The following is a 25,350-nucleotide window of genomic DNA, read 5'->3' on the forward strand; positions in this document are numbered from 1 at the left end:
TGTTTTACACAGCGGATGCCCTTCCAGCTGCAACCCAGTACTGGGAAAGACCATAGATGTGAGCTGTTCATTTGTCCTGCACCTGAGAGGACGGTGAGATAATCAAACACACAGATATCTGCACACCTGCTCTGGATGTCCTCCAGCTTGCTGTACAGGCCTGGTTTATTGGTGGCCTCCACAACGTTGGGTGTTTGTCTGGCATCGAGCGTCAGTTCTCTGAAATCTCCATCAATCCCTTCGAAGCGCTTGGAGTCCTGCAGAGACGTTCATGAGGGAAAGAAAACTTCATTAGGACAGAAAGCTCTCAGCAGCACATCTGTGTGTCTGGCCACAGGCGTGTGCTGTAATTATCCAAATGATTTCAGCCAGAAGCAGACGCTGGACATCTCCATGTGTAGCGCAGAGCCGCAGGGCAGGACAAGATGCTCAGATCTACTGCGTCTCACACGTCTGCTCCACATTTACACACTGCAGACTATTAGAGCGCAAAACATATAGTACAAGACAACACTTCCCTAGAAAACTGCTATTTTATTAGCTATAATTCTGATTCATTCATTTAATGATGCTGAAATAAACAGGTAAATATATTTTTCATCTAATCCAGACTAAAAAACTGTGAGAATGCAGAGATTTAGTCTTTAGACATTATAAATGAGTGATGAATGCAGACTCAAACACCACTGAACATGATTGCTCCATTCCATCAGAAATCCCCTAATCCTGCTAAAGCATCGCTCTGCTTCAGGATCTGATGTTATTCCTGCATTTGGAAAAGATTAAATATTCATTTAGAGCTGTCCATAGTTTCTCTAATGTATGGTGAGCATTATTCTCATATTCTCTGCTATAAATGTGCTTCCAGGGGAGTAATGTGATTTACACTGCTGTTGCTATTTCATTTTCTGCTCTTCCCTCTCCTCTGGAGGGTTTATGACACTCTATACTACCTGATTATAGTATCACTGTTCTATTATAGCGTCATCGTTATCTATTATATTCATTATTATCAGTCTGTTTAAGATCGGTTGGAGAGCTTTTCTGAATATGAAAACTTCACTCCGACACAGACTTGCTTTTAAAAGCCACTGCACATATTAAACAATCAACAAAACCCTCCGCAGCCTCATCCTTCAACATGTACAGGCTAGAGGAGTGCTCGGACATTCCCTATATATTAACAGCTGAAATATTGCACATCGCAAAAGTCCGCTTTTCCAATGAGGTGTGCTTCCAGGTAAATATTTGCATGTGAGTGATGCTGTGATAACACTGTATATCGTGAGGAAAGATGAAGATGAGCCTACTCTTCAAAAAGAAATGAATAACATGAGAAGGCACCTCTGGCAGCTGTGAGCGGATGTCGTCAGAGCCGATGAAGATGCTCTCCAGGTGACACCAGGTCCTCTGCACCTCGAACCAGATGGAGATGACGGAGTCGGTGACGGACAGCTTGCGTTGCCATGACGACACCTCCTCCAGGAAGAAGGAGATGTACTTGGAGGACATCAGGTTCTGCAGCTGCACCTGGTTGTCCTCCAGCGTCTCGATCAGCTCCTCGCTGGACTTCAGCAGAGGAACCTGCGTCCGCGGGTGAGCCTCGAACTCAAAGCTCATGCTGGTCCAGGTGGCGTCCAGCTCGCCCAGCACCTTCTCCATGCCCATCTCCTTCACCGCACGGTCCACGATGCCCCGCACCTCCTCCTACAGGTGGACATATGCCCATATTACTAATAACAATTAGTTATTGCACAACTTCCATTACATCTGCACATTGTTATATGTATACTGTATACGGGCCCCATTACTGTGTATGAGGACACACTGAAAATGACCTGATCAGCAAGGAACTTCACTTCCTCCCAGCTGTATGCATTCTTTGAAAAATCTGTTAGTGTTGTTATTTCTTTTATAATCTGAATCGCTGTTGTCACTGAACGTCTAGTCATTTGTTTGTGAATTGCTTTAATGTGTAACAGTACACAAATCATATCATGATATAATATACCATCAATATATGGTGATAATGAACGTGCACTATACTGATATCATGTGCACTGCAAAATACTGTCAATAATCCTTTATTATAGAAACTTTTAGAGTGTTTTTAAAGAACATTAACACTGTATTTGCAGTGGTGTTCATGACAGCGCTCGATGAGAGGCTTCATTAGCTTTATAGCTCAAATGAACAGCCAATAAGAAGAAGGGGGCGGGGTTTGTTAGACACTAGAGAGCATTTGATTGGGAGAAACTGAAGTAAAGAAATGGTTGGCCTATTCGAGCGGAAGAGACCAACTGCAAGCTTTGGATGTTTATATCAGGTTTATATCTCCTAAATGTGAATATCGTCACTGTTTTGGAGCACACTAGCTAATAGATATCCCTAAAGCTGACTGATTGTTTACTGTAAGTTCACGGCATTGTTAATAAGAGGCTGTGGGGCTACCTCGAAGTGGTGCAGGTTGAGGCGCAGCAGGTCTGCGAGGGTGGTGTCCTGGTCCATGGTGAACTGCACTCCAGTGGCTGCCATCAGTTGCTGCCAGTGGCGCGGGCGGATGGCCGGATTCTGCAGCTCTGCCACCGCTCTCAGTGACGTCAGTGTGTTCTTCACCATCCCGTCCAGCCCATTGAACACGTCCCACGCCCGTGCCTCTTTATCCAGCAGCCGCAGCTCCTTGGAGAATCGCTTGCACTCCGTCTCCATGTCGTCCACGTTGATCTGGCTCCAGGGCGTCCTCTGCCAGGCCTCCAGACAGGAGCGCACCGCCAGCGCCTGGTCCCACAGCTCCTTCAGCAGCGGCAGCTCCCTGCGGCACTGCTTCAGCTGCCTGTAGTCCGGCACGCCCACCTCAAACAGATTGGCCGACTCCGTGAGGCCCGCCATCAGACTCTCCAGCTCCTGGATCTGTGTGTGCGTTGTGTCCAGCTGCTCGTGCACATTTACACTGTCAAACCTGAACACAAACAAACCAACTGATCACAACAATGACACAAACCTGCTTACACTACAGACTACAAAGTATGTACAACTGAGTGAATACATTTTCAAACTTCCCTAATGTGGGTTAGCCACCTTTCCATTATTGTTAGAGGGTTGTTACCTGATTGGATATGGTTGCGACCAGAAGATAAAATGTATTAAATTTCCCAATAATCTACCCCTACCCAAACCCTAAACCCATCCGTCACAGTACTGCAAAAATGTATATTTATTTGTAATCAGTCAAAGCTATTTACCAAAGCCTCTCCACTTCATAGACCCAGCATGTGTGTAGTTTGTGTTTACCTGTGTTTGTAGTTCTGAATGAATTCACATCCAAAGCAAAAAGTATTGTGGGTAATATTAGCCATTGTCTACAGAGCATCCGGATAACTGGAATACACACTTCAACCTAGTTCAATGTGGAACTCACACTATTTGGCATAGACGGCATGTTTTTGGGCTTGAGTTAGCCTCAGTGATCGAGTGGTTTTCTGTTCTATGACTGTGCATCAGTGTGTTCTGCATAAAGCATAGAGATGTGCAGCACCTAAAGAAGTGTTTCTTGCGGAAGGTCTCCCTGAAGGTGTGTTGCTCCACGTCGAACGCAGCACATCTCCTGCGCAGGTTAGCCACCTCTGCGGCCTGCAGCGGAGCCACATGCTGCTTCACCTGCACCGCCTGCTTCTTCATGTTGTTCCACTTCTCCGGCAGCACCTGGCCATCAAACACACACACACACACACACACACACACACACACACACAAATACACAATACAGTATACATTCAGTGTACACATACAGTATCCAGACCTTATAGTAGTATAAATGTGATGATTATGTGAAATATGAAATATTTTATAATAATAATATAGCTTCCAGGATGGGTATATATAGGCAAAATACAACTATACTTAATGTTTATAGTAAAATTAAATTAAATTAAATAAGCATTATGGGATAGAGTAGCGTCCATTAGATGCTTGCTACACAATCCTATAGAAATTCAAGCCTACTCTCTGTTGGTTTTTAAAGGAACGATTCCCCCAAATATTCAAATGTACTCACTATTACTCTCTAAGTGAGTTCAAACCTATATGAGTTTCTTTTTTCTATTGAAAAAAATACTATGGAAGTCAACGGCTACAGGTTTCCGGCATTTTTCAAAGTAGCTTTCTTTGTGTTTAATAAAAGAAAGTGAAACAGAAGAAACTCAAACAGGTTTGGCACCATTGGAAGATGAGGAAAAGACGACAGAATGCTCATTATTTGGTGAACTGTGCCTTTGGGAACATCATGTGTTGATCAGCATGAACTGACCTCCAGCTGTTTGTAGACTACATCCGGCAGCTCCTGCTCGTAAGTCTTGAGCAGGTCAATGGTTTGCTGCAGAGGCTCAAACATCTCATCCGTGCTGCTCTGTCTCTCCTTCACCGCCATCAGGAAACCCATGATCTCCACCAGTCCTCTATAGTCACCCTCCTCCACCTTCTGCCCCAGACCGGCCTCAGTCAGCCGGATGAACTCCTCCAGGTCAGACAGACTGAAACACACATCACACATCACACCAACCACTCGCATTGACAGAACAACATGCTATTGGCTGTTTTGTAAAAAGGGGAGGGGCTACTGTTTCCTCACCCTCCTCTTCATGTTTCAGTTCAGATTACGCCAAACATCCAATAATTAAACGCACATTTCAAAGAACTTCTCTGGACCTTTAAAGGGTTAGTTCACCCAAAAAAGTACACTTCTGTCATTGAGAATTGAGACGTGCCCAGGGTTAGCACTTGAGACTTGCACAACACAAACCTAAAATTCCCTGACCTTTAATGTCTGAAATAAACCTTTTAATATTCAACAAAATTCCAGAAAGTTCCATGATCAATGCACTCGGGAGATTGAAATAGCAAGAGGGAGAGTAATTGAATAATGACAGAATCTTAAAGTTTTGGAGTGAACTAACCCTTTAAACGAGCTCCGCTTATGCCCACAGTGTTCTACCTGTTAGTGACGTGGTCGATGAGGTGCTGTTTGAACATCAAGCTCCACTTCTTGACGGTGTTGAGCAGCGCGCTCTTGAAGGCGCGAGCGTCCACCCTCATCCAGCGCTCGAACACCATCACAGGCTCCATCCGCTGCAGCTCCTCATACAGACGCTCGTAGGAGTCTACCTGCTGCCGGAAGCGCTCTAGAGTCGGAGGGGATTCTGGGACGCCGTGTTCAGCGTGCTCCTCGATCTCCTGGCTCGTCAGCACATGGCCGTACAGCAGGAACTGACGCATGAACTCTTTGCGGTCGTCCACGTACAGGTAAGCGTAGCGCTCCAGAGAGTTCCGGTACTCGCAGCACTTCATCATGATCCTCTTCACTCGCTGCATCACATGCTGACGGGTCTGCACCAGCTCCTCCATGTCCTCCATATCATCCTGATGAAGTAAGACCACAATACACTTATTGAAGTGTTTCTTGTTTAGATTTTTGAATCTCCAGATTTTTAATCCGGACACAGCATACATCAAAGCTTGATCATTATTGGTGCATTTATATTGGTATAAAGAATTGTCACTCATGACTGGTGTTGTGGTCTAGGGTCACATATCATGTACCAAATATTGGACTGAAGATAAATAAATCAGACCGCCCTCAGATGCTTTATCACCTAAACTCTTTATAAATGTTATCATATAAGCAGTCTGTTACCCAGTTAAATAGATCATATTAATCTGCAGCACAAGCATGAGACTTTAATCTTATTTTTTATCCATATAAACATCAGCACCAGAACACCTGTGTGTGCGCTCCATTCTCTGTTTTTTGGCATCAGTACCTGATAGTCTGGGAAGCCGCTGTGCTTGGCCAGACGTGGCACCAGAGTGGAGGTCTTAAAGACGTCTCTGAGCAAACCCTCCACCAGCTCATGGAGGCTGTCTGAGGATCTGAGCTCCAGCGATGGCTGAAACACCAGGTCAGGAACCTGCAGGCGCAGCTGAGCCTCAAACAGCGGCTCTAATCCAGCATCTGCATCTGTATCGAGACATCAGGGGATCTGTTTTACTGCTCGACAATCACTCTGCACACCGAAGAAACCCTCATAACTAAACTTAAAGATGAATGAGAAATAAGATAGCAGCACACCTGTATTTTCCATGAAGAACTTGAGCGTGCTCTCGATAGCATTGAAGAAGCCGTCGATGACCATTTCATCTACATAATCCACATAAATCTTCCACTGTGGAGACGACGGGTCTGCTTTGAAAAGGTGTAAGTTTTCCTGTAACAAGAACAAAATAGTTCTGTCTTACTGCACTCTTCACTTATTCGTCCTCTACCTGCTGTGTGCCCTTATTTTTCTGTATTTTTTGTCTTTTATAATGTATACTGTAATATTTTGTATATTTGCATTGCTCTTGTAGTGTTTTTGGTATTTGTATAGACCTGGGGTCTGAGAGTTACACAATTTCCATTCTCTGTACGTCTACATGTGGCAGAATTGATATTAAATATTGATATTAAATTCCTCTTTTAATCAACATATACAGCAGGAGGAGCACATTTTAATTTCATAGCCACATTTAATGTTACTCTATTTAAATAAGATAATGTTTCACTTGATAAAATTACAAGAATAAAGGAAGATGTGTAGCACAAATGTGAAAAGACCCTGTAGTGTGCTGCTGACCTGCAGTAGGAGATGTATTCTGGCTCCTGAAGAGCGGATGTGGCTGTATGTGCGCTCCACACGCTCGCTCCGCTCCTCCAGGTTCAGCAGCATCTCCTTCTTGCCTTCCTTCCTGTCGTGCAGCGGTGTGGCCCAGCTCTTCATCAGGCTCTGCATCTCCTCCACGTTGTCTTTAGTTCTCCGCAGACGCTGCTCCAGGTCACTCACCGCCTCACGCACGTCCTGGATGTACTCCCAGATCCCTACAACAACACAGAAGCAGACCTGTTAATGCAGGAAACACTGTATATATAACCCATATCCAGTCTCATGCTGCACAGGTTTATTTGTGGCAATGGACAATCACCAAATGTTCATTCATAGTAAGAATCATTAGACTATTGTGCAGAGATCATATTCCACCAAGATATTTAGTAAATTTCCTACTGTAAATATATCTAACCTCATGTTTGATTAGTAATGTGCATCACTGAGAGCTTCATTTGGACAACTTTAAAGGAGATTTGCTTAGGATTTAGATTTATTTAAACCTCAGATTCTAGATTTTCAATAGTTTCATATAATGTAGAAATCCCAATTTACAGAAATTGACACTTATGTGGGATTATGTGGATATTTTTGCCTAGGGTCACATTCTGTATATAAAATCAGTATTAAAAGTGGGTTAATCTATGATCATCATATACTATCATCATAACCATATACTGAATAAACCCACCTACTGCCTCAACAACTAGTAATAAGCAGCAAATTAAGAGTTAAAATCATATTTAATGGTTTACCAAGATTTGTACATTAAAATTAAAAGAGTAACCCATTTTTTTGACCAAAATGTTCTACATAAGCACACTTCTCCAGGCTTTGATGTAGATATAGAGCTGTTGTAAGCAGAATGTTCCTTCTAGCTGAAGGATATGAGTGAAATGAGTGTTTGTGCTGTTCGCTTATGAGCCTGCTGCAGTGTTCAGAGTGTCTGCAGGCTCAACAGTGGATATATCTCTACCTTCACTTATCCAGCACAGGTTCTCCTGGGCTCCTTTGAGCTTGTTGTCGATGTCGGTCAGCTGGCCCTGGACCAGTGGCATCTCCACGTCCAGCACGGAGCTGATGATCTTGTTGTACCAGCCGGTGGTGAGCTCCAGGTTGGCCACATACTGCCACAGGAGCTCTCTGCTGGAGTAGATCTCTGCGGCTGCATCGGGGATGATCTCAGCCTGTCTGGCCTCCAGGTACTTCACCTCCCGGAGCACCGACACCAGCTACAGGAGCAGATCAGAGACTCAGCGCACATCCACACAACATTAACATGCTATCAGAAGCAGAAGGCTGACCTGCGGGCTGAAGTTGACAGAGAGCAGTCTGGATCTGGGCTCTCGGGATATCAGCGGCTTGTTCAGATTAAACTGCGACTTCTCGGCCACAGAGCTGGTCCAGATGTCATACAGTTTAGATGAGTATCTGCAGATGACACCACAGTCATCACCTAAAGTTTCCATGCAACTATTTTATGCGCATTTTGGATTAAACGCATTAAAAAATGCGTGTTGGAAATGCCAAGATGTGTATGCATTTGGAAAATAAATGAGAAAGATTTCCCACAACACAAATGAATGAGTAGGACAATATAAGATGTAGAATATAGCGATCTGAGCACTTTCTTCCTGTTGGATCTTCATGGTATAAATCACCATAGTCTGTAAAAGAGCAGCTTGGACATTTTCTCAAATGCATTATGGCGCCTTCCTTTATGAGTGAATAAATGATTAAAATAAGCGTGTTGAGCGATTTCATTAAGTAAGCTGCCCTGCAAAAACAGTCAAAATAATAAAAAAACAAGACAATATTCAGCCTGTGGGGTCTTGTTTTCGCTTTAAAATGAGATTATTCTGCTTCCCCCATTGGCAGATTATGTTGCTTTAATGAAAAAATGCCTTCATTTACACATATTATTTCAGAAAACAATATTTTTTCCTTGTCTAGTAAATGTTGAGATATTTAGACTTGAGTCCAAATGAAGTAAGAAAGAATATTGTGTAGTGTCACAAAGACATGATCACTGTACTCCGCTACAGCAAACACATCTCTGAACTGAACTTCTTGAGTATTGAAACCTCAATGTCAAACACACGTACCATTTTAACTGCACTACAGCTTTGTTATTGGCTGGATGTGCGTGGGAATGCTGTACCGTTGGCGTGTCGTTCATCACGAGCCTGCACGGGTCCCTGTACTGTAGTGTAATCTCTTTATAGGCCATCATGAGAGAGCAGCCCTTATTGAATTTCTGCTATGAGTTTGATGCTCTTATTACAGGAGCAGAGCTGTTGTCCATGAAATCAAATATCTCTTTGCTTCACAGCAGTCGTACATCTCCGTGTCAGGATATAACGAGAGCACATAGCAATAACTGGATTGTGTTTACGCAACAGCACTGATTAGCATCAGCTAACGAGAAGGTTTAATTTCAGACTGGAGAGCACACAGATCTGGCCTTTGGGAAATGCATCATTTGTTTCTCATACAAGGGAAATTGCACGTGAAACACACACACTCACACACACACACACACACACACACACATATACATATACACACATACACACGTTCAGGGTTACACAAGAGCGATCACATGTTGTCCTGCGTTAGCTACGCTCTACACCCCATTGTTCATCCAGCACTATTGAGGTCTAGCACATAATTGGAGAAAATGAGACCCTGAAGTAATAATCTACAGACACTGGTGCCTTAAATAAGCAAATAAATCATCTTTATTTGTTTATTCCATGTAAAGGTCCCTCAGCAACACCAGCCTACAGTATCTTCATGTTCCAGCTTGTGTTCAAGCGTACAGCAGAGAATATTATACTGCAGGAGTCCAACAGAAGGCCTTGTATATTCACTGAGACGCGACGCATTCATTTGAACAGACCGGCATCATTCTACTCCACACACTGGCTAAATTAAAACGGTTCATCTGTGACTGAAGTTAACAACTGAGACGTAGAATGAAAATAAATGATTAATAACAGGCATTCAGGAGGGCTAATGCACTGATTTGACGCTCATAACATATTTCTTATCGTTATTATGCCCTCATATTTTGAGCACATTGTGATTCATGTCTACTCTGCTGTAATTACTTTTAAATGGTTTTAAAAAAAAATTTGCAATGCAGCAAACTGATCAAAACTGGTTGTTAAGACATTATAATGGTTAAAATGGGTAACATTTTAGTTTAGTACCGATTCCCACTGTTGACTTCTGGCTTATAACCTGCCGATTATTAAGAATTCGGATGTTTATTAGAACTTTAAAAGTATGATCTCATTCTAATTCCTAATTCTCATTCCTAATCCTATGGCTTAATGTACTACCTTAATCAACTATTAATAAGCAGAAAAGTAGTAGCTTATTCAGCAAACATCTTAAATAATAGTTTGTTATCATTATGTACTGAACTTTATATATAAATAGAGCTGCTTTTTCAAATATTGACAAAATCATCATATTAGTATCTGCATTTAATAATTAGTAATTAGTTCTGTGTGAATCTCAGTGTCCAAAATGATGTGCCTCAGGGCTCAGTTCTAAGACCACTGCTTTTCTCAGTCATTCAGAAACATGGCCTTTCCTATCCCTGCTGTGCTGATTCAATGATATCTGCTCATATCAGAACATCTGATGAACATTTCAGCTCAACCATCCTATTGCTTCATCATCAGTTCTCCATCATAGCTTCCCCATATCACCCATCGTTGCACGTGCACACTGAAGCTGTTTTGCAGGGCTGAAATGCGAGCTGCTGCTATATTTCTGTTGTTGTCAATGGAAGCGCCACATTACTAAACTGTCACAAGGTGCATGCATTTAACGCTCAGCAATGAGTATTTATAGCTTTAATAGTTGGAGAGTTGGAGTGTTTTTAGATCACCTCTCAGAAAAACACTACAGTGGACACTCGCCCTAACTGAGCCAATCTCCCTCCACAGGCGCGTGTTCTGCAGACTGGACAACTGCGGTGCTCTCTGACAGGCCTTCCAGACACAGTAACATCACACCTCTGCAACTGATCCAAAAGCAGTAGTAAAAGTGCTCTTTAATGAGCTGAAAAGAGCACATGTCACACCTCTGCTCATCAGTTTACACTGGCCGACAAAAGCTGCACTCATCAGATTCAAAGTGTCTACAAAACCCCCTCAGGCTCTGCAGATCTTCACCTGCATGCACAACTGATGCGCTCTTCACAGTTCTGCAAACAAACAACTCACTGTGGTGCAGAATAAAGAGGAACAGAATCATGTCTTTTTGACCCACTTGACCCTTAAACCTCTTTTCTGTTTTAATTTTTCTGAACATAAAAAACTGTGTTATAATAACTGGGAGCGATCGAAGAACTTACTGTCCATATCATACAGCTCTCCCATTGATCTGATTGCCAATTTCATAAGTCGTTTTAGACATGCAGCTACTACAAGATATACCTGCAAATGCACTAGATGAATTAAACTATGCAATACATTCACATAGAAAACCCCTTTTTAAACTGTTTTAAACTGTAAGAATATTTTATAACAGCCCTGTTTATACTGTATATTCAATTAAATAAATGTAGTCTACAGTAAGTGAATGAAAGAGACTTCTTTTAACAACATCAATAATCTGTTTATAGACTCACTGTTTGAGCTGCCGCATGAGCTCATCATATTTCTGCATCATCTCCTTTGCATCCACAGACTCCATACATCTATAATAACACATATAAAGAGTTTATTTGAATAGAGAAAACTCCAATAGTCTCCAATAGACTCAAGACATCAGATATTTACGGGTGGTTGATGAATCTGAAGTTATTGTAAAGAGTCTGTATGCGTTCCTGCAATTCCTGGACAAACTTCAGTCCTCCAGAAACCGCAGGCATGTTCTTAGAGACAGGAGAATAACCTGGAAGACCGATAAACACACGTCAAAAATGCAAGTCAATAACAAATGCGGCAAAGATGAGGCTTGTCAGTAAGGCAGACCTCGGGTTTCCTCCATCTGCATCTGCTTCTTGAAAATCGTCTTACAGTCTTCCAGCTGCTTGTCAAACAGTTTGATCAGGATGGGATATCTGGCCTGAGCCTCGGCTGCTATCAGCGGCTGCTCCAGCAGTCTGCCAAACATGTCCAAAACCTGCCAAGCAGAGATTGGGTTTGCTGTCTTTTAACAAGAAGATGAAAAAAAACACACTAAACAAACTAGAGCAGTGTGAAAAGCTGACAGTGTGATTCTGCTAAAGCCAGTGTTGAGCATAAATGAGCTCACTCCTCACAGATCTCTCTTTTACAGGAATATTCTCTACAGGATGCTGCACAGATCTGCAGATACATTAGATCAGTCAGTACCACACAAATGATTTGTTCACTCAACTTAACTAAGTTAAGTCATATTGTTGCATTGACTCATTTTAGTTGTATTGACTTAATTCTCTAAGTTTTCTCAACCTTAAATGTTTAGTTAACAACATTAAATAATTGACCCAACTACTTATTTCAAGTTAACTGAGTTTGCAAAATGTAGTTTTAAAAGGTTAACTTATATTATCAAACTTGCCAAGTTTAAGTGCATTAACTGTTTCAAGTTCTTAAACAGGCTTGAACAGCTCTATTTGGAATGAACACATTCATTTAGATTGAGTCTGGTGATTTTGTAAGGGTGCGAACCTAACCATGGCATAAACAATAACAAACAGATAAAGCAAACATGAAAGTGACATAAACAGTGCTTCATGGTTTTCTGAAGAGTCAAGCAGCGTTGAATTGCTAATAATAAAATGAAACGCAAAAAATAAAACACCACTGTATAGTCTTCAGTAAAATGATTCCTTATTAAAGGTATACATGTTTGTTCCAAATGTGTGTGCCTGAATGTTTTAAACACGTGCAAGTAATAAACTTTCCATGCTGAAATGATATAGTGTGCAGGCCTAAAACAAACCTTTTCTACCAATCACTTGCATACTTTTAATATACCATTGCACTTATCAACTGCAAAAATCAAATACACAATAATGAAAATATGCTCGGGCTGGAATATTCTGCTCATTGTGGGTTCAGCTTCAGCCTTAAAGCGTGTTTTATTCTCCTGAGGCTTCGAACTGAGCTCTGTTAAGGATCTGTGTGCATTCCGCTCTTTAAAATTCAGCCTGCGTTCCTGATTGGAACTTGATAATACGCAGGTATCTTTAACTGATTAAAAGAAAGAGCACAGCAGTGAAGCTGTCTGTGCATCATATATAAAGCCTTTGCTATTTCCAGAAGCAGGAGCATGTGTGCAATCCCACACCAAAAAAGGCTGCTGTGGCTGTGTGATGTTGCTCACCTTGAAGGAGTGTTCCAGACCTGAAGCGTCATCAAAAGCGTTGCAGAAGATGGCTCCCAATCGCCTGTTCGTATCATCCACAGTCAGCTGGAACTCTGCGAAATCTGATTCAAACTCCTACAAAGAGTCCAGTCAGCTTTATTTCTACTGCACGGATGCTTTCAGAGCAGATTCACATCAATAAACATCCAAATATAGGCTTCTGCCCGTATCAGATGTTCCAGTTGTGATGAATAGCTGAAGCTTACTATATGCAAAAGTTTACTTTAACAGATTTAACAACCAAAATATCCTTAGTGTGTTGATTATTGTAAACACATCTTCAGACTAAATCAATCTTTAGACAAATAAACAAATGCAAAAGGATAAGTTACTAGATAACACCTACAATACAATAAATTCTCATTAGTAAATGTTAATGAATTAAAATTGACTGTGAAAATATCACCAGATAAAATGATATGTTAAAGTTAATATAAATATACTACTCAGCATTAATAGTTATTAACTGCATTTAATGAAACAAATACAGCTTATTTATTTATTTATTAAACATTAAATAAGAAATTAAGATTAGCTAATGCTTTAGTAGTTGTCATTGCATTGTCTTTAGTTAAATTAACTGTTGTTGACAAATGACAAACCTTATTCTGCACACGTAACAAACAAACAAACTATAAATATAAGGCATTCAAAAGTCAATAAATAGAATTTTCAATGTCATAGGCATCGAATTTATATGAACTATTAAATCTTCGAGCATTTGTGCTGTGATGAACACCCACTGAAATACAACAATCTGAATATGCTTAAAGGCACTCTAAAAGATTAAATAGTAAATAATAATTTACCCCCATCACATCAAAGGTGTACATGTGCATTATGATGATATATAGAATTATAACTATATCAGTCTATCAAAATTACACAATTAAAGAGGAAAACTTGATCATATATGAGACAAAATCAGAATGTGCTTCAAAGCTTTAAATGTGCTTTTAAAGTTGTTAATCAGATCAGTTTAGTTTAGTGTTGATTCAGTTCACTTTAATTTATTCAGATCAGCAACAGTGTCAATGTTTTATTCAAGCCCCATCAGTCATGTGTGTTTTTACCGTGTTTGCTGCCTACATACCATATTATTAACATCCAGGCAGTCGTAGGGCTTCTCTGAGAAGGATTTGTACGTCTGCAGGAAGTCTTCATGCAAACGCTGGACAATCTGGCTGAGAGATTTCCCCTGAATGCCTCCAAACTCGATCTTCTCCAGCCTCATCATATCCATGACAGTGAGCAGCACCGTCTAGAGCAGGTGAGAAAGAGCCAGACGGACGTGTCTTCATATATATCCCCACATTCTGCATCACTGACACGTGAACACATTACACATACTGAAGTTCCCCAGAAGGCCTGTGTGAGCTCAGGGTTGGTGTGCTCTGATTAATGTCTTTTTCTTACTTGAAAAATGCTTCTTGATTTAAGAAATTTTAGATATTTAGACTAGAAACAAGACAAAAGAAAAAGCTTTTTTGCAGCTCAATATCTCACTGAATTTAAGCCTTTGTAAGACCCTGCAGACACCCTGAATACTCAACAACAATACCAAAAATATCACATATATCTCCAGTATCCTGTAGCCCTATAGCAATGTCATATTCCTCCAGTATCGTCAGTGCCCTCACCTCAATAGTTCTGAGTCTCTTCATGAAGTGATCCAGGCCGACGAACACCATGAGGGGAGAGAAATCCCAGGGCTTGACTGGGTCTTCGTTCTTCTGGTAGTGGCTCAGGTTGGCTCTTCTGTCCTCATATGTGTTCTTGAAGTGTGTCAGCAGGTCTACAGCGGCCTGAACACGCAGCAGACTCTCCAGAACATCACCTTTCAGGATGTCATCCGGGTTCAGGAAACTCCGGGCCTGAAAGCAACACTCGGGCCTCAGTAAAGCTTTACAGAGATCTGTTCAGATGCAACAACCTACGCTACATCTAGCAAAGCCAAAGAAGCATTCAGAACGAAAAGCTATTATTGGATAAACACTTTAAAACGTCAATCAGAGTCATCACAGATGTTCCAGAGCAGAAGCAGACGAGCACAAATGAACTGTTCACCTTAAGAATAAAGATAGCAGACAGAAACATTTCCTGCAGACTTCAACGAATCATTTTACAAAGTTCTGCAGGAGTTCACTGGTATTTATGCCGCTGTTTAACATCAAGAAAAGGCATGTATTGAACCATTTTGAGTGTGTGTTGTTAGTATTGTACATGCACATTCTCATCATTGGCTGATTGTTTGTGCTATAATTTGCACTGGTTTCTACTCTGTATTAGACGTTATCAAAATGAGCAGCTGCATCTGTGCTCTCTTGTTCAGTAGATTCACCACAACTGCACACTCACACTGGCATCTTTAAAGCATTACACTGTCATTGTGTTGTATTTTTGGTTTGTTTATTGACATAAAAGCAGAGCATTACTGAGCTGAAGTCTACCTGCTGTATGAGGAGGTTGCAGATCTCCTGCAGGAGCACAATGACTCGGGCTGGTTTGCTGTAGTATCTGCAGTTGGCCCAGATCAGACACACCGTGTGCATGAGCGGAGGGATCTTTGCCTTCAGCTCAGTGAAGTCTGCGTTCTCCAGATCCTCGATCAGCCTCTCCAGCGGCTTCAGGAAGGTTGTGATGTTCTTCGACTCGTTATGAGCTTAAAAACACAACAATGCCACTCTCTCAGAGCCCTACAGTCCCATTTCTTTCAGAAGTACATTCATATTTATAGATCTGTTGGAGCTAGCGCACAAAAACAGAAGAGTGACCCTGAGCTGTTTTTACTGAATGTTCAATGAGGCTCGGAGGTGACTTGAATTCATTTACAATCATTATGACAATCCTATGAGATTAATGCTTTAAATGTAAAGTTTCACAGAAGCATAAAATATTGACAAATAAATTAAATTATGGTCAAAAAGGAGACTGAAATGGTCAGTAGGAGATATTTATTGCTACTCATTTTTATTAACTACAATAAAATCTGACAATATTGTGTCCAAGTTGAAATAGCTTGATGTTACCATCTTAGCAAATCAATATCCCATTCATAATCATGCTGATAACATGCACTTGTGCTTCTGATGTTGCTTAATTATTTACAAAACTAAAAACCCATGGTAGTGCTGTAAATCCTGTGATGAGGTCTAGTCAGCTGAAATTCTGCAGTGCAGCTCCAGTAATGAACCCAATCACTGAGGCATTCTCCACACAGTTTAATCATTGTGTTTTAAAGGCAAAGTTCAGCCAGATAAGTCACTTCTGAATTTTCAAACCTGTGTTTCTTTCTACTGTTGAACACGAAACAAGATATTCTGAAGAAAGCTGGAAAAACAGCCATTGACTTCCATAGTATTTTTTGATTAGTTCCTAGTATGGATGTCTATATCTGCTTATTTACAGCATTCCTCAGGATACCTTGTTGTAGTTTTTTAGACATTAGTCTTAAGGTTATCTATAATCTAGTGTGTTTGTGTACAAACCTTCCATGACGTCCTGGATCATTTTTGCAAATGCAGGATAATAGCTGCTGTCCACAGCGAGCAGAAGCTCCGCCAGCGTCAGGACTTTAGAAGACTGGAGCTGCTGTTGGATTCCCTGAAGATCAGCAAGCCTGTAACACAACATAAAGGACATCATGAAGACCTTTCAATGGACACCGGAGTGACTGAGGGCCAGTGCGTCTCCAACCTGTTTCTCCAGAACTGTATCTCTGCATGTGGAGTGGGATTTCGGCCCTCCAGCAGCGGCTCAGACGAGTCCTTCTTCAAGACCTTATAGACCTGATGACTCCAGTCAATCACCACCGTCTCCATTGAGTGAATCAGGCTTTTATCCACCACATGAAACCTGCAAACGTCATTCAGTGTCAATGCAATGCAGATATCTCAGACAAAACGAGAGTGCTTACTCCAAGCCCTCACCTCTTATCTAACTGTTGACTGCACTGCTCGAACTGCTTGAATCCCAGAGGTACGGGCAGGTGGGTTTTGCCTTTGATTTGACCAGCTGTAACAAACACGTTGTTTTGAAGGGCGTGAATGTGTCGCATGAGATCCTGAGAAACAACTTTAGGGAAGTCTCGCTGGTTGTTCAAATTTGACAACACCGGCTCCACAACCTGCCAGACACAGGACAAGAGGATTGTGGGTTCATTTTGCATCTCCATGATAAACTCGGCAAAAAAATTAGTTTCCAAACTTCAAAAGATTCCTAAATCAAGAAGAATGTTCAAGAAAAGTAAAAATACTGTACTGTTTTCAGAAGTAATGAGTCAAAATAAAGTGAGTTTTTCCTTAAAATAAGCAAAATAATTATTGTCAACTCTGTTATTGTTTAGAAAGCTTAACAATACATTTACCAACAATTAGTAACAGAATCCAACGTTAACTATCACTCTGAAGCATTCTGAATTTATGTTGTATTAATAATTAATTTAGTTTACTATGATTAATAGATTTAATATCATTCCAGAACTAAAGATGTCCTAAATATTCCTGCATGTGTGAGTCATGTATGTGTTTATTATTATAATCATTGTGATTATATTTCAGTCAGGAGGACACACAGCTCTTCATATCTGACAGGATCGTCCTGCTGTCTCCATAATAACGCCGTGTTTACAAGAATCCACCTGCGGATGTTATAGCGACGGACACTGAGGCAGAACTTTGACAATAGTTCATAGCTAAAGCTGAGCAGATTGTGTGTCTCTTAATGATCAGGTTGCTTTATTATATCAGTCCAGTTCTAGTTTTGTGTGCTGTAATTGTTCTTTCTCAACATTAATCAAGTAAAGTTGTGTAAGATAAGTAAACAGGAGTATTCTGAGTTTCAGAAATGGACACAGCTTGTATAAATGTGGCTTTGACAACAAACAAGAAGGACAGAAAAGTTTAAAACAAAACAATACAACTCAGTGGAAAATAAATCAAACCAATGAAGTAAACATTCTTATTATTAGTCAAAACTGTTGATGAATTGTGGAAGAGTCTGAAACACTGCCACAATCAAACACTTTTTCATTGGAAACTTAACGTTACTTCATGAACGTTTCATCATCATGTAAAACCTCTCACAAACATTCATTACATGCACGGACAATTTGAAGTTTAAAAAAAGTTTTGATAGCATGTTTAGAGATGAAGTATATGATCCTACTGATAAGGAAATTAGCACATTTGGTTTCTGTCGACTGTATGTAAATGTGAGTTTAACTGTTAACCTGCAAGCACGAACTCAAACTAATGTGTGAAGTGATTGTTCGGACCGATCCTTTTAAAAGAACCGACTCGAATGAACAATTCTTTGGCGAAACGGACGTCACTATTCCTGATTTAAACAATCTAAAAAGAGCATGAAAGATTAAACAGTTGAAATAATTAATAAATTTCACTGAAAACCTAAAGAATTTAACACATTTTCTTTCTAAAGTTCATTCTGAAGTAACGTCAACAACTGTCATTTAACATAAGTTACTCAGTAAAGAAGCGCTGGGTTCCACACAATGCCTTTATTTTGTCCCAACGCAAATCGTTGAGGTGAACTTACTCATATTTACAAATTAAAGTGGATTGAACATAACACAATTCATTTGACTTAAAAAAACAGCAATTGTTGTTTCAACTTATTTGAACAAGTTTGAAAAAGCAGCAAAACTTATTTTTGAGTGTATGAAATCCCTCAACGGTTTTTACGAATCACACATAAAAATAAAACTAACAAGTGTCAATGAAAAGCTAAATAATTTCACAAATTCACTTCCAAACGCTGATTTTGAAGTAACTAAAAGTCATTTATGAAATCCCTGCACAACGGTTTTTGTGAATCGATTCAAAAGAGCCGTTTCGGAAAAGAGTCGACTCACCTTGTCCACCAGTACCGAAAATTGCTCGAGAGGAGAATAACACATGTCTCCACTGAACAACTGGGTCTTCATTTTATCGGCGGTCAGTGCACCTTTACCCCGCTTCACGAAAAACACCGCTTTGCTCTTAACGGCGGCGGAGAGGCCGAGAGCGGGTACGAGCTGCCCGGCGGAGTTGACGGACACCGAGAGAGTCGAGTGCTCGGACTGATCCAGGAACTCCTGAATGACTCTCCGCTGCTCCTCCGCGGAGACGCATCTCTCCCAGCGCTCGGGCTTCACGTTCAGCGCCTTTAGCACGCAGTTCTCCAGATAATCCAGCCTTTTATCGGTTATCAGCGGTTCCTGCTCCTCCATCGCGCCGGTGAATCTCTCTGACTGACAGACCGAAACTGTCCGTTAAACCGCCGTCTGAACGGCAACCCGCTGTTTACATTCAAACACCTGCTGTCGCCATGGAGACCGAGTCGGACCCCCCAGAGCCAATCAAACTCTCTCATGTGCAAAATGTGTTCGTTTCAAAATGGCGTTTAGCTTTCTTCACAACTTTCAGCAACTTCTGAAACCTTCTGCAGTCAAAATGACCAAAACATACTCGCGTTTACCTCTAAACTAAGCTTTAAACAAGTTTTTATTTAAAAACCTGATGATTTGGGATCATTATTCAGTTTGGGAAACTGTAGGATAACAAAATAAACAGCTAAGCAATCATTATTTGTGTAATTTAGCAGCTGACTAGATGACACTGGTTTTACTCACTCATTTCATTTATTTATTATTTAAAATACAATTCTGAACATGCAGTTTTTCTAGAAGAAAAAAATAACCTTCTCATCTTCAATTAAAGTAAATAACCGTGTAGAATGGAAAGCTGCACATGGATGGATTTGCTCTTCAGGGTTTGGACTTTTAGCAGTGGAAATGAAACCAATCTACACTGCAAACGCGCTACAGAAATAAAGATGAACTGAACTGAGTTTAAAAGGCAATCGAGTTTATTACTTTAAGAAACTAATTTAAAAATCTGTGTTGGGGGTCACACATCACAATGAGTTACATAATAACATTACTTTTCAGTTCCACATTACTTTAAAAAATAAGTGGTAATATTTTAGTTACATTTTAGTTCGCAGAAAATCCATGTATATTTTATACGTCATGTAGCTCTGGGGTCAGGAAGTGCTCAGATAACATTTTTACTAAAATATTTTATGTATTTTTGGAAGATAAATGAAGGTTATACAGTGCGTTGTTGATTGCAGAGAAAGAAAAAAACAAGTTCTGAAAGAGATCAAGCCTCGGCCAGGTAATAAAGAGTAGCGCAAAAGCAAATTACTGCATTACTGTAAAAAAAAGTAACTGAGCAACACAACTAGTTACTTGTTTTGCGTTACTTATTTACTTTGTATGGTAAGTAATGCATTACTTTTGTGTTACTCTTTATTACCTGGCCGAGGCTTGATCTTATTCAGAACTTGTTTTTTTTTCCTTTTTATTGCAATGCATTAGTTTCAAAGGGAACTTTCCCCAACACTGAAAAACAACAACACAACTTTGCTTCATTGACCTTCTCTAATTATATAGTGTAGCCTAAAACAGATCCGGTGGGTTTAAACAAGCTGTTTTATGTTTTAATGCTTGTTTTTCCCTCAGTTTTTTTTTGTTTTGTTTGTCTTTGAGTTTTATACTAGCATTTGTGTAATGTTCAGCTCTGAGCACACTGGAGCTGTTTTAATTGCATGTGCCTCAGTCTCCTGCTGCGTCAGATAAGCAGCACAGTGACAGACATGAAGGAAGCAGATCTCACGTAACGTCTGTGAGAAACACTACAGTCAGAACTTCCCCAATGATTATTTGATGCATTTTACAGTTCAGGCCTGAATGAGAAAGGACAGCCGTGTGTGTGAGAGTGTGTGTGTTAATGTTGGTTTATTGAAGGCTGGTACAGTAATACAGTGGTGCAGACGCTCATATCATAACATCATTCAGTGGCCAAGCACTACAGGAGCTTTTTGTCATCTGAATATGAGAAATAAGACACAAACCCTCCGTTTCCTGGAGGTGAAGAGAATTAATAAAAGTAGAGGAAGAAAAAACAGCACAGGTCTTCAGTCCAAACATAGAAAAATAAAATCTTTACACAAATAACACTTTACACACTCTTCATCTGGATTACAGCCCAAACATCTGTATCACAAAATACTGAAAGCACCTGATGGTGTGCTGATTCTGCAGTTCCTACATTATAATACAATAGATTAGTCTGTAAAACAGTACTGCAGTCAATACTGAGTCTCCAATGGAAAGCAGAGCTGATGTTGGTCTTTAATGCCCTTGCAAAGTTCATTTGTGCTGGAATTAAAGATTATTTCAGTGTGTGTGTGTGTGTGTGTGTGTGTGTGTGTGTGTGTGTGTGTGTGTGTGTGTGTATGTGTGTGTTTCATTCATACTGACTTTAAGGCTTTACAGAACAGTGAAGAAGTCAAAGGCACCGAGAGCAGTGAACTATTGCAAACTGTAAAACAAAATAAAAACACCTATATTTCATTTATTTAATAAACTCTATTCACAGTTTAAGCTTTTAAAGAGCTGATATTATATAGAAAGTCGCTCCGCTGTTCAGTGATCAGTTTTAAAAATTCAGAACTAAAGTTAAAAAAAAACAGCTATAAAAGTTCAAAAGTCAGGTCCCAAATCTGCCATAGATATAATAATGCACAGTGCACTTCACAGTTGCAGAAATATATATATATATGTAAGGTTTAGATTCTTCACAAGTGCTGGTAAAGTGGGTCAGAAACGATTTGCTTCTCAGGAGAACATTTAACTTTAATTAATACCTGAAAATTACTCGTCCTCCTGTGAAACTTTAATTATTATTTACATATTTCTGAAGTGGTGTTCAACAGATTTCTTCATCAATGGTTTTAATAACTCAGTTTTTTGGCTTTGCCTTGATGACATCACATAACATTCATTCATTCATTCTCCTTCAGCTTAGTCCCTTTATTCATTGGTGGTCACCACAGCAGAATGAACCGCTAACTATTTCAGCATATGTTTTACACAGCGGATGGCCTTCCAGCTGCAACCCAGTACTGGGAAACACCCATAAACACTCACTCACTCATACGGCCAGTTTAGTTGATCAGTTCCCCTATAGCGCAACCTTGTTGGCAGAAACCCACGCCAACACGGGGAGAACATGCAAACTCCACACAGAAACACCAACTGACCCAGCCGGGACTAAAATTAAATATAAATGTTAAACAGCACAAGGGAAAAATTTAAAAAGAAAGAACATTTCACAGGAGGACTCATGTTTTTGATCAAAGTCAGAGAAATCAGCAGTGCATGTGGAGGATTGCATGAAAATATCAACAATTGGAGGATTGAACATGACTGACGGATCTCACACATGAAAAGGAATGTCTCATAAATATGCATAAATAATATGCTAATGATAAGAAAAGGAGCAATTAAATACATCAGAAAAAAAGATAGAAACAAACAAACATGTTTGTTGTTGGTTGAGTAGTCATAATAATAGAAGTGACAGGAATTATGATAATAATATTAGCAAATCTACAATGCAGAACAGACTTGGGGGATACAATACAGAGAGAAATATTTAGAGTATTGCTTCTTTTGGCTTGATCATCATCAAATAGTAATCTCCAGTAATAAAAGGTTTAGTTTGTTCAGATTTAGTTTTTCTCTTGTCTGAGTGAATAATAAAGCACAGATCTCTCTGTGAATAAATTAATAATGTGGCGTAGAGCGTGGCGTACACTAGCAGAGGTGCTCATATTTACACTCGACTAGAGAGAATACAGCGATATAATATAAGAGGCATTAACACGTGTTTCTTCCACACCACACATGTGCAGCAAATGACGTGATGATGAAGTGTGTATGTACAGCGCTCAGTCCTGGAGTTCTGCTGTTTCCAGTGATCTAAACATTCCCAGAACCCTCAGGCTGACTGTGGTAAAACTGTGATGAAGCACACTGAGCTCGTGGTCAATAAGCCAAAACTCCATGCTGTTACGATGATTATTATCAGTTATTTCCATAACGACAGATTTGTTTAATCTCCAATACAGCCAGGCCATTATAAATGTGTGCGGGTTATACGTCTGATCACAAGTTTCAGCAATACTGATTCAATTTGGTTAAATATTTCTCATTGAAAGTGTCAATATTAACAGAGTCATGAATATTTAATGAGATTTTAATTACAAACTTAATTATTCATTCATTCATTTTCTTTTCGGCTTAGACCCTTTATTAATCTGGGGTCGCCACAGCGGTATGAACCGCCAACTTATCCAGCTTTTATTATGTTTATTTTGTTTAATGCAGCGGATTCCCTTCCAGCAGCAACCCATCACTGGGAAACTCCCAAACACACTCACACCCACACACACACTCATACACTACAGCCAGTGTAGTTGATCAGTTCCCCTATAGCGCATGTGTTTGGACTGTGGGGGAAACCGGAGCACCCGGAGGAAACCCACACCAACACGGGGAGAACATGCAAACTCCACACAGAAACACCAACTGACCCAGCCGAGACTCAAACCAGAGACCTTCTTGCTGTGAGGCAAACATGCTACCCACTGCGCCACCGCGCCGCCACAAATTTAATTAGTTTTACTTAATTAGTACCATGTCATGAATATTTAATGAGATGCAAATGACAAATTTAATTTGAATATTTTTCAGAGGAAAAAATTTGTTCTTTGTAAAAGTGTCAATAGGCTTTCAAATGATAGTGTTGTTATTATTACATTTTATTACAAATTTAATTAGAATTTCTATCAGTGGATATCCACTTTTTTCAGTAGGACAAACTCAATTTGACATTAAAAGTTTTCTGTAGAAGTGTCAAACACTGTCAAATCATTGTATAATAGCGTCATGAATATTTAATGAGATTTCAATGACACATTTAATTTTTATTTATATTTTTGTGATACATTAATTGTCATTAAAATGTCTCAGTAAATGTTTCTATACTCTGTCAGATTATTTTGTAGTGATGTCATGAATATTTAATGAGGTTTTAATTACAAATTTAATTTGAACAAAAACAGTTGCAGTGGATATCCAGTACAAACTAAATTTGTTGTTAAAATATCTCAGTAAGTGTCAATACTCTGCCGTCAAATAATTTGATCACAGGTTCATGAATGTGTCATTTAATTTTAATAACATTGATTGTGTACCACTGTTATTAATGTCAGGGAGTATATTAATGATGCTGTGGTAAATATTAGGACACAGTAATAATGTCCTGGTGAAGATCATGTTGATGATATGTTACGGTATTGTTGAGCTATAATAGCCACCGATGTGCTGTTTATATGTCTTCTTCATTCAAATTTCCCAGTAAAAGTGTCTGTGCTCTTAATATTTAATGACGTTTTAATGACAAATTCAATTTGAGTATTTTTTTCTGTGGAACAGACTAAAGGTGTCCTTGAAAATCTCATTAAAAGTGTCAATACGCTGTCAAATCATTTTTATAGCATCCTCATGAATATTTAATCACATTTTAATGATATTCAATTCGTACCACTGTTGCTGAGCTCAGGAAATATGATGATGACGCTGTTATAACACTCACCACAGTTATAATGGCCTGATCATGTTGATGACAGATTTATGACCTGTTATGGCAATGTCGAGTTGTCATAGCAACCGTTGTGGTGTCCATTTGTGTGTGTGTGTGTGTGTGTGTGTGTGTGTGTGTGTGTGTGTGTGTGTGTGTGTGTGTGTGTGTGTGTGTTCTTCACCACTGGTCCAGGTTGAGGCTGATGTCCGCCGCGTCCAGGAACTCGGAGCTGAAGATGTTGTGTGTGTGTGTGGCTGCGGGCGGGACAGCGCTCTGGAAGGTGGAGCCCGGCGGCGTCAGATCCAGCCACTCCATGCTCTCCCAGGGGGACTCGCAGAAGCCCAGACCCAGACCCTGAGCCTCCAGCACCGCCAGCTTACCAGCAGAGGGAGACAGCGGCTCCATCAGCAGCTCCGCCGGCGCGCTCGGGTCTGTGTGTGTCTGCGTGTGTGTCTGAGAGTGTGTGCGGTGCAGCAGCGCCTCCAGCTGGACATCTGTGTGAGCGTCGTATGGTCTGTGGAAGCGGCCGCCGCTCGGGGAAACTGAAAGAACAGACACAACTGTGGTTACAGGAGGATCTACCGTGAGGAGAAGGAGAAGAAGAAGAAGGAGGAGGACAAACAGCGACTCAACAGCAGTCAATGAGTGAACAACACCTTCACATGCAGAGCAGCAGCAGCATTTCACACATTCACTTTCTCCTTTGGGGTTTAAAGTTACCACAAAACAGAAGATGAGATCGTCATATGAGAGGAGATTCCCATACTGTGATGCTCAACTGTCAT

The 25,350-nt window shown here is 40.3% G+C and overlaps 2 protein-coding genes across 11 annotated transcripts in view; both read right to left on the bottom strand.

Annotated features, from left to right (window-relative positions):
• Positions 1–19,415, bottom strand: part of dnah9 (dynein, axonemal, heavy chain 9) — a 76,444-nt gene extending 57,029 nt beyond the window's left edge. Inside the window, 22 exon segments of the mRNA NM_001366550.1 lie at positions 127–257; positions 1,345–1,707; positions 2,452–2,959; positions 3,536–3,702; positions 4,307–4,529; positions 4,991–5,415; positions 5,817–6,013; positions 6,125–6,260; positions 6,669–6,910; positions 7,672–7,927; positions 8,000–8,126; positions 11,344–11,412; positions 11,495–11,609; positions 11,690–11,840; positions 13,029–13,145; positions 14,164–14,331; positions 14,711–14,944; positions 15,521–15,732; positions 16,559–16,689; positions 16,767–16,925; positions 17,000–17,196; positions 18,943–19,415. Of these exon segments, the coding sequence (NP_001353479.1) occupies positions 127–257; positions 1,345–1,707; positions 2,452–2,959; positions 3,536–3,702; positions 4,307–4,529; positions 4,991–5,415; positions 5,817–6,013; positions 6,125–6,260; positions 6,669–6,910; positions 7,672–7,927; positions 8,000–8,126; positions 11,344–11,412; positions 11,495–11,609; positions 11,690–11,840; positions 13,029–13,145; positions 14,164–14,331; positions 14,711–14,944; positions 15,521–15,732; positions 16,559–16,689; positions 16,767–16,925; positions 17,000–17,196; positions 18,943–19,299 (4,685 nt within the window). The 5' untranslated portion in view covers positions 19,300–19,415.
• A 1,439-nt stretch (positions 19,416–20,854) lies between these two features.
• Positions 20,855–25,350, bottom strand: part of myocd (myocardin) — a 115,632-nt gene continuing 111,136 nt past the window's right edge. For all 10 annotated transcript variants that reach the window (XM_073917965.1, XM_073917964.1, XM_068224677.1 and 7 more), the window contains one exon: positions 20,855–25,107. In XM_073917965.1, coding sequence (XP_073774066.1) covers positions 24,743–25,107 — 365 coding nt within the window. In that variant the 3' untranslated portion in view covers positions 20,855–24,742. The remainder of the gene's footprint in view (positions 25,108–25,350) is intronic.

Source organism: Danio rerio, chromosome 12 (genome assembly GCF_049306965.1).
Source record: "Danio rerio strain Tuebingen ecotype United States chromosome 12, GRCz12tu, whole genome shotgun sequence".
NCBI lineage: Eukaryota > Metazoa > Chordata > Actinopteri > Cypriniformes > Danionidae > Danio > Danio rerio.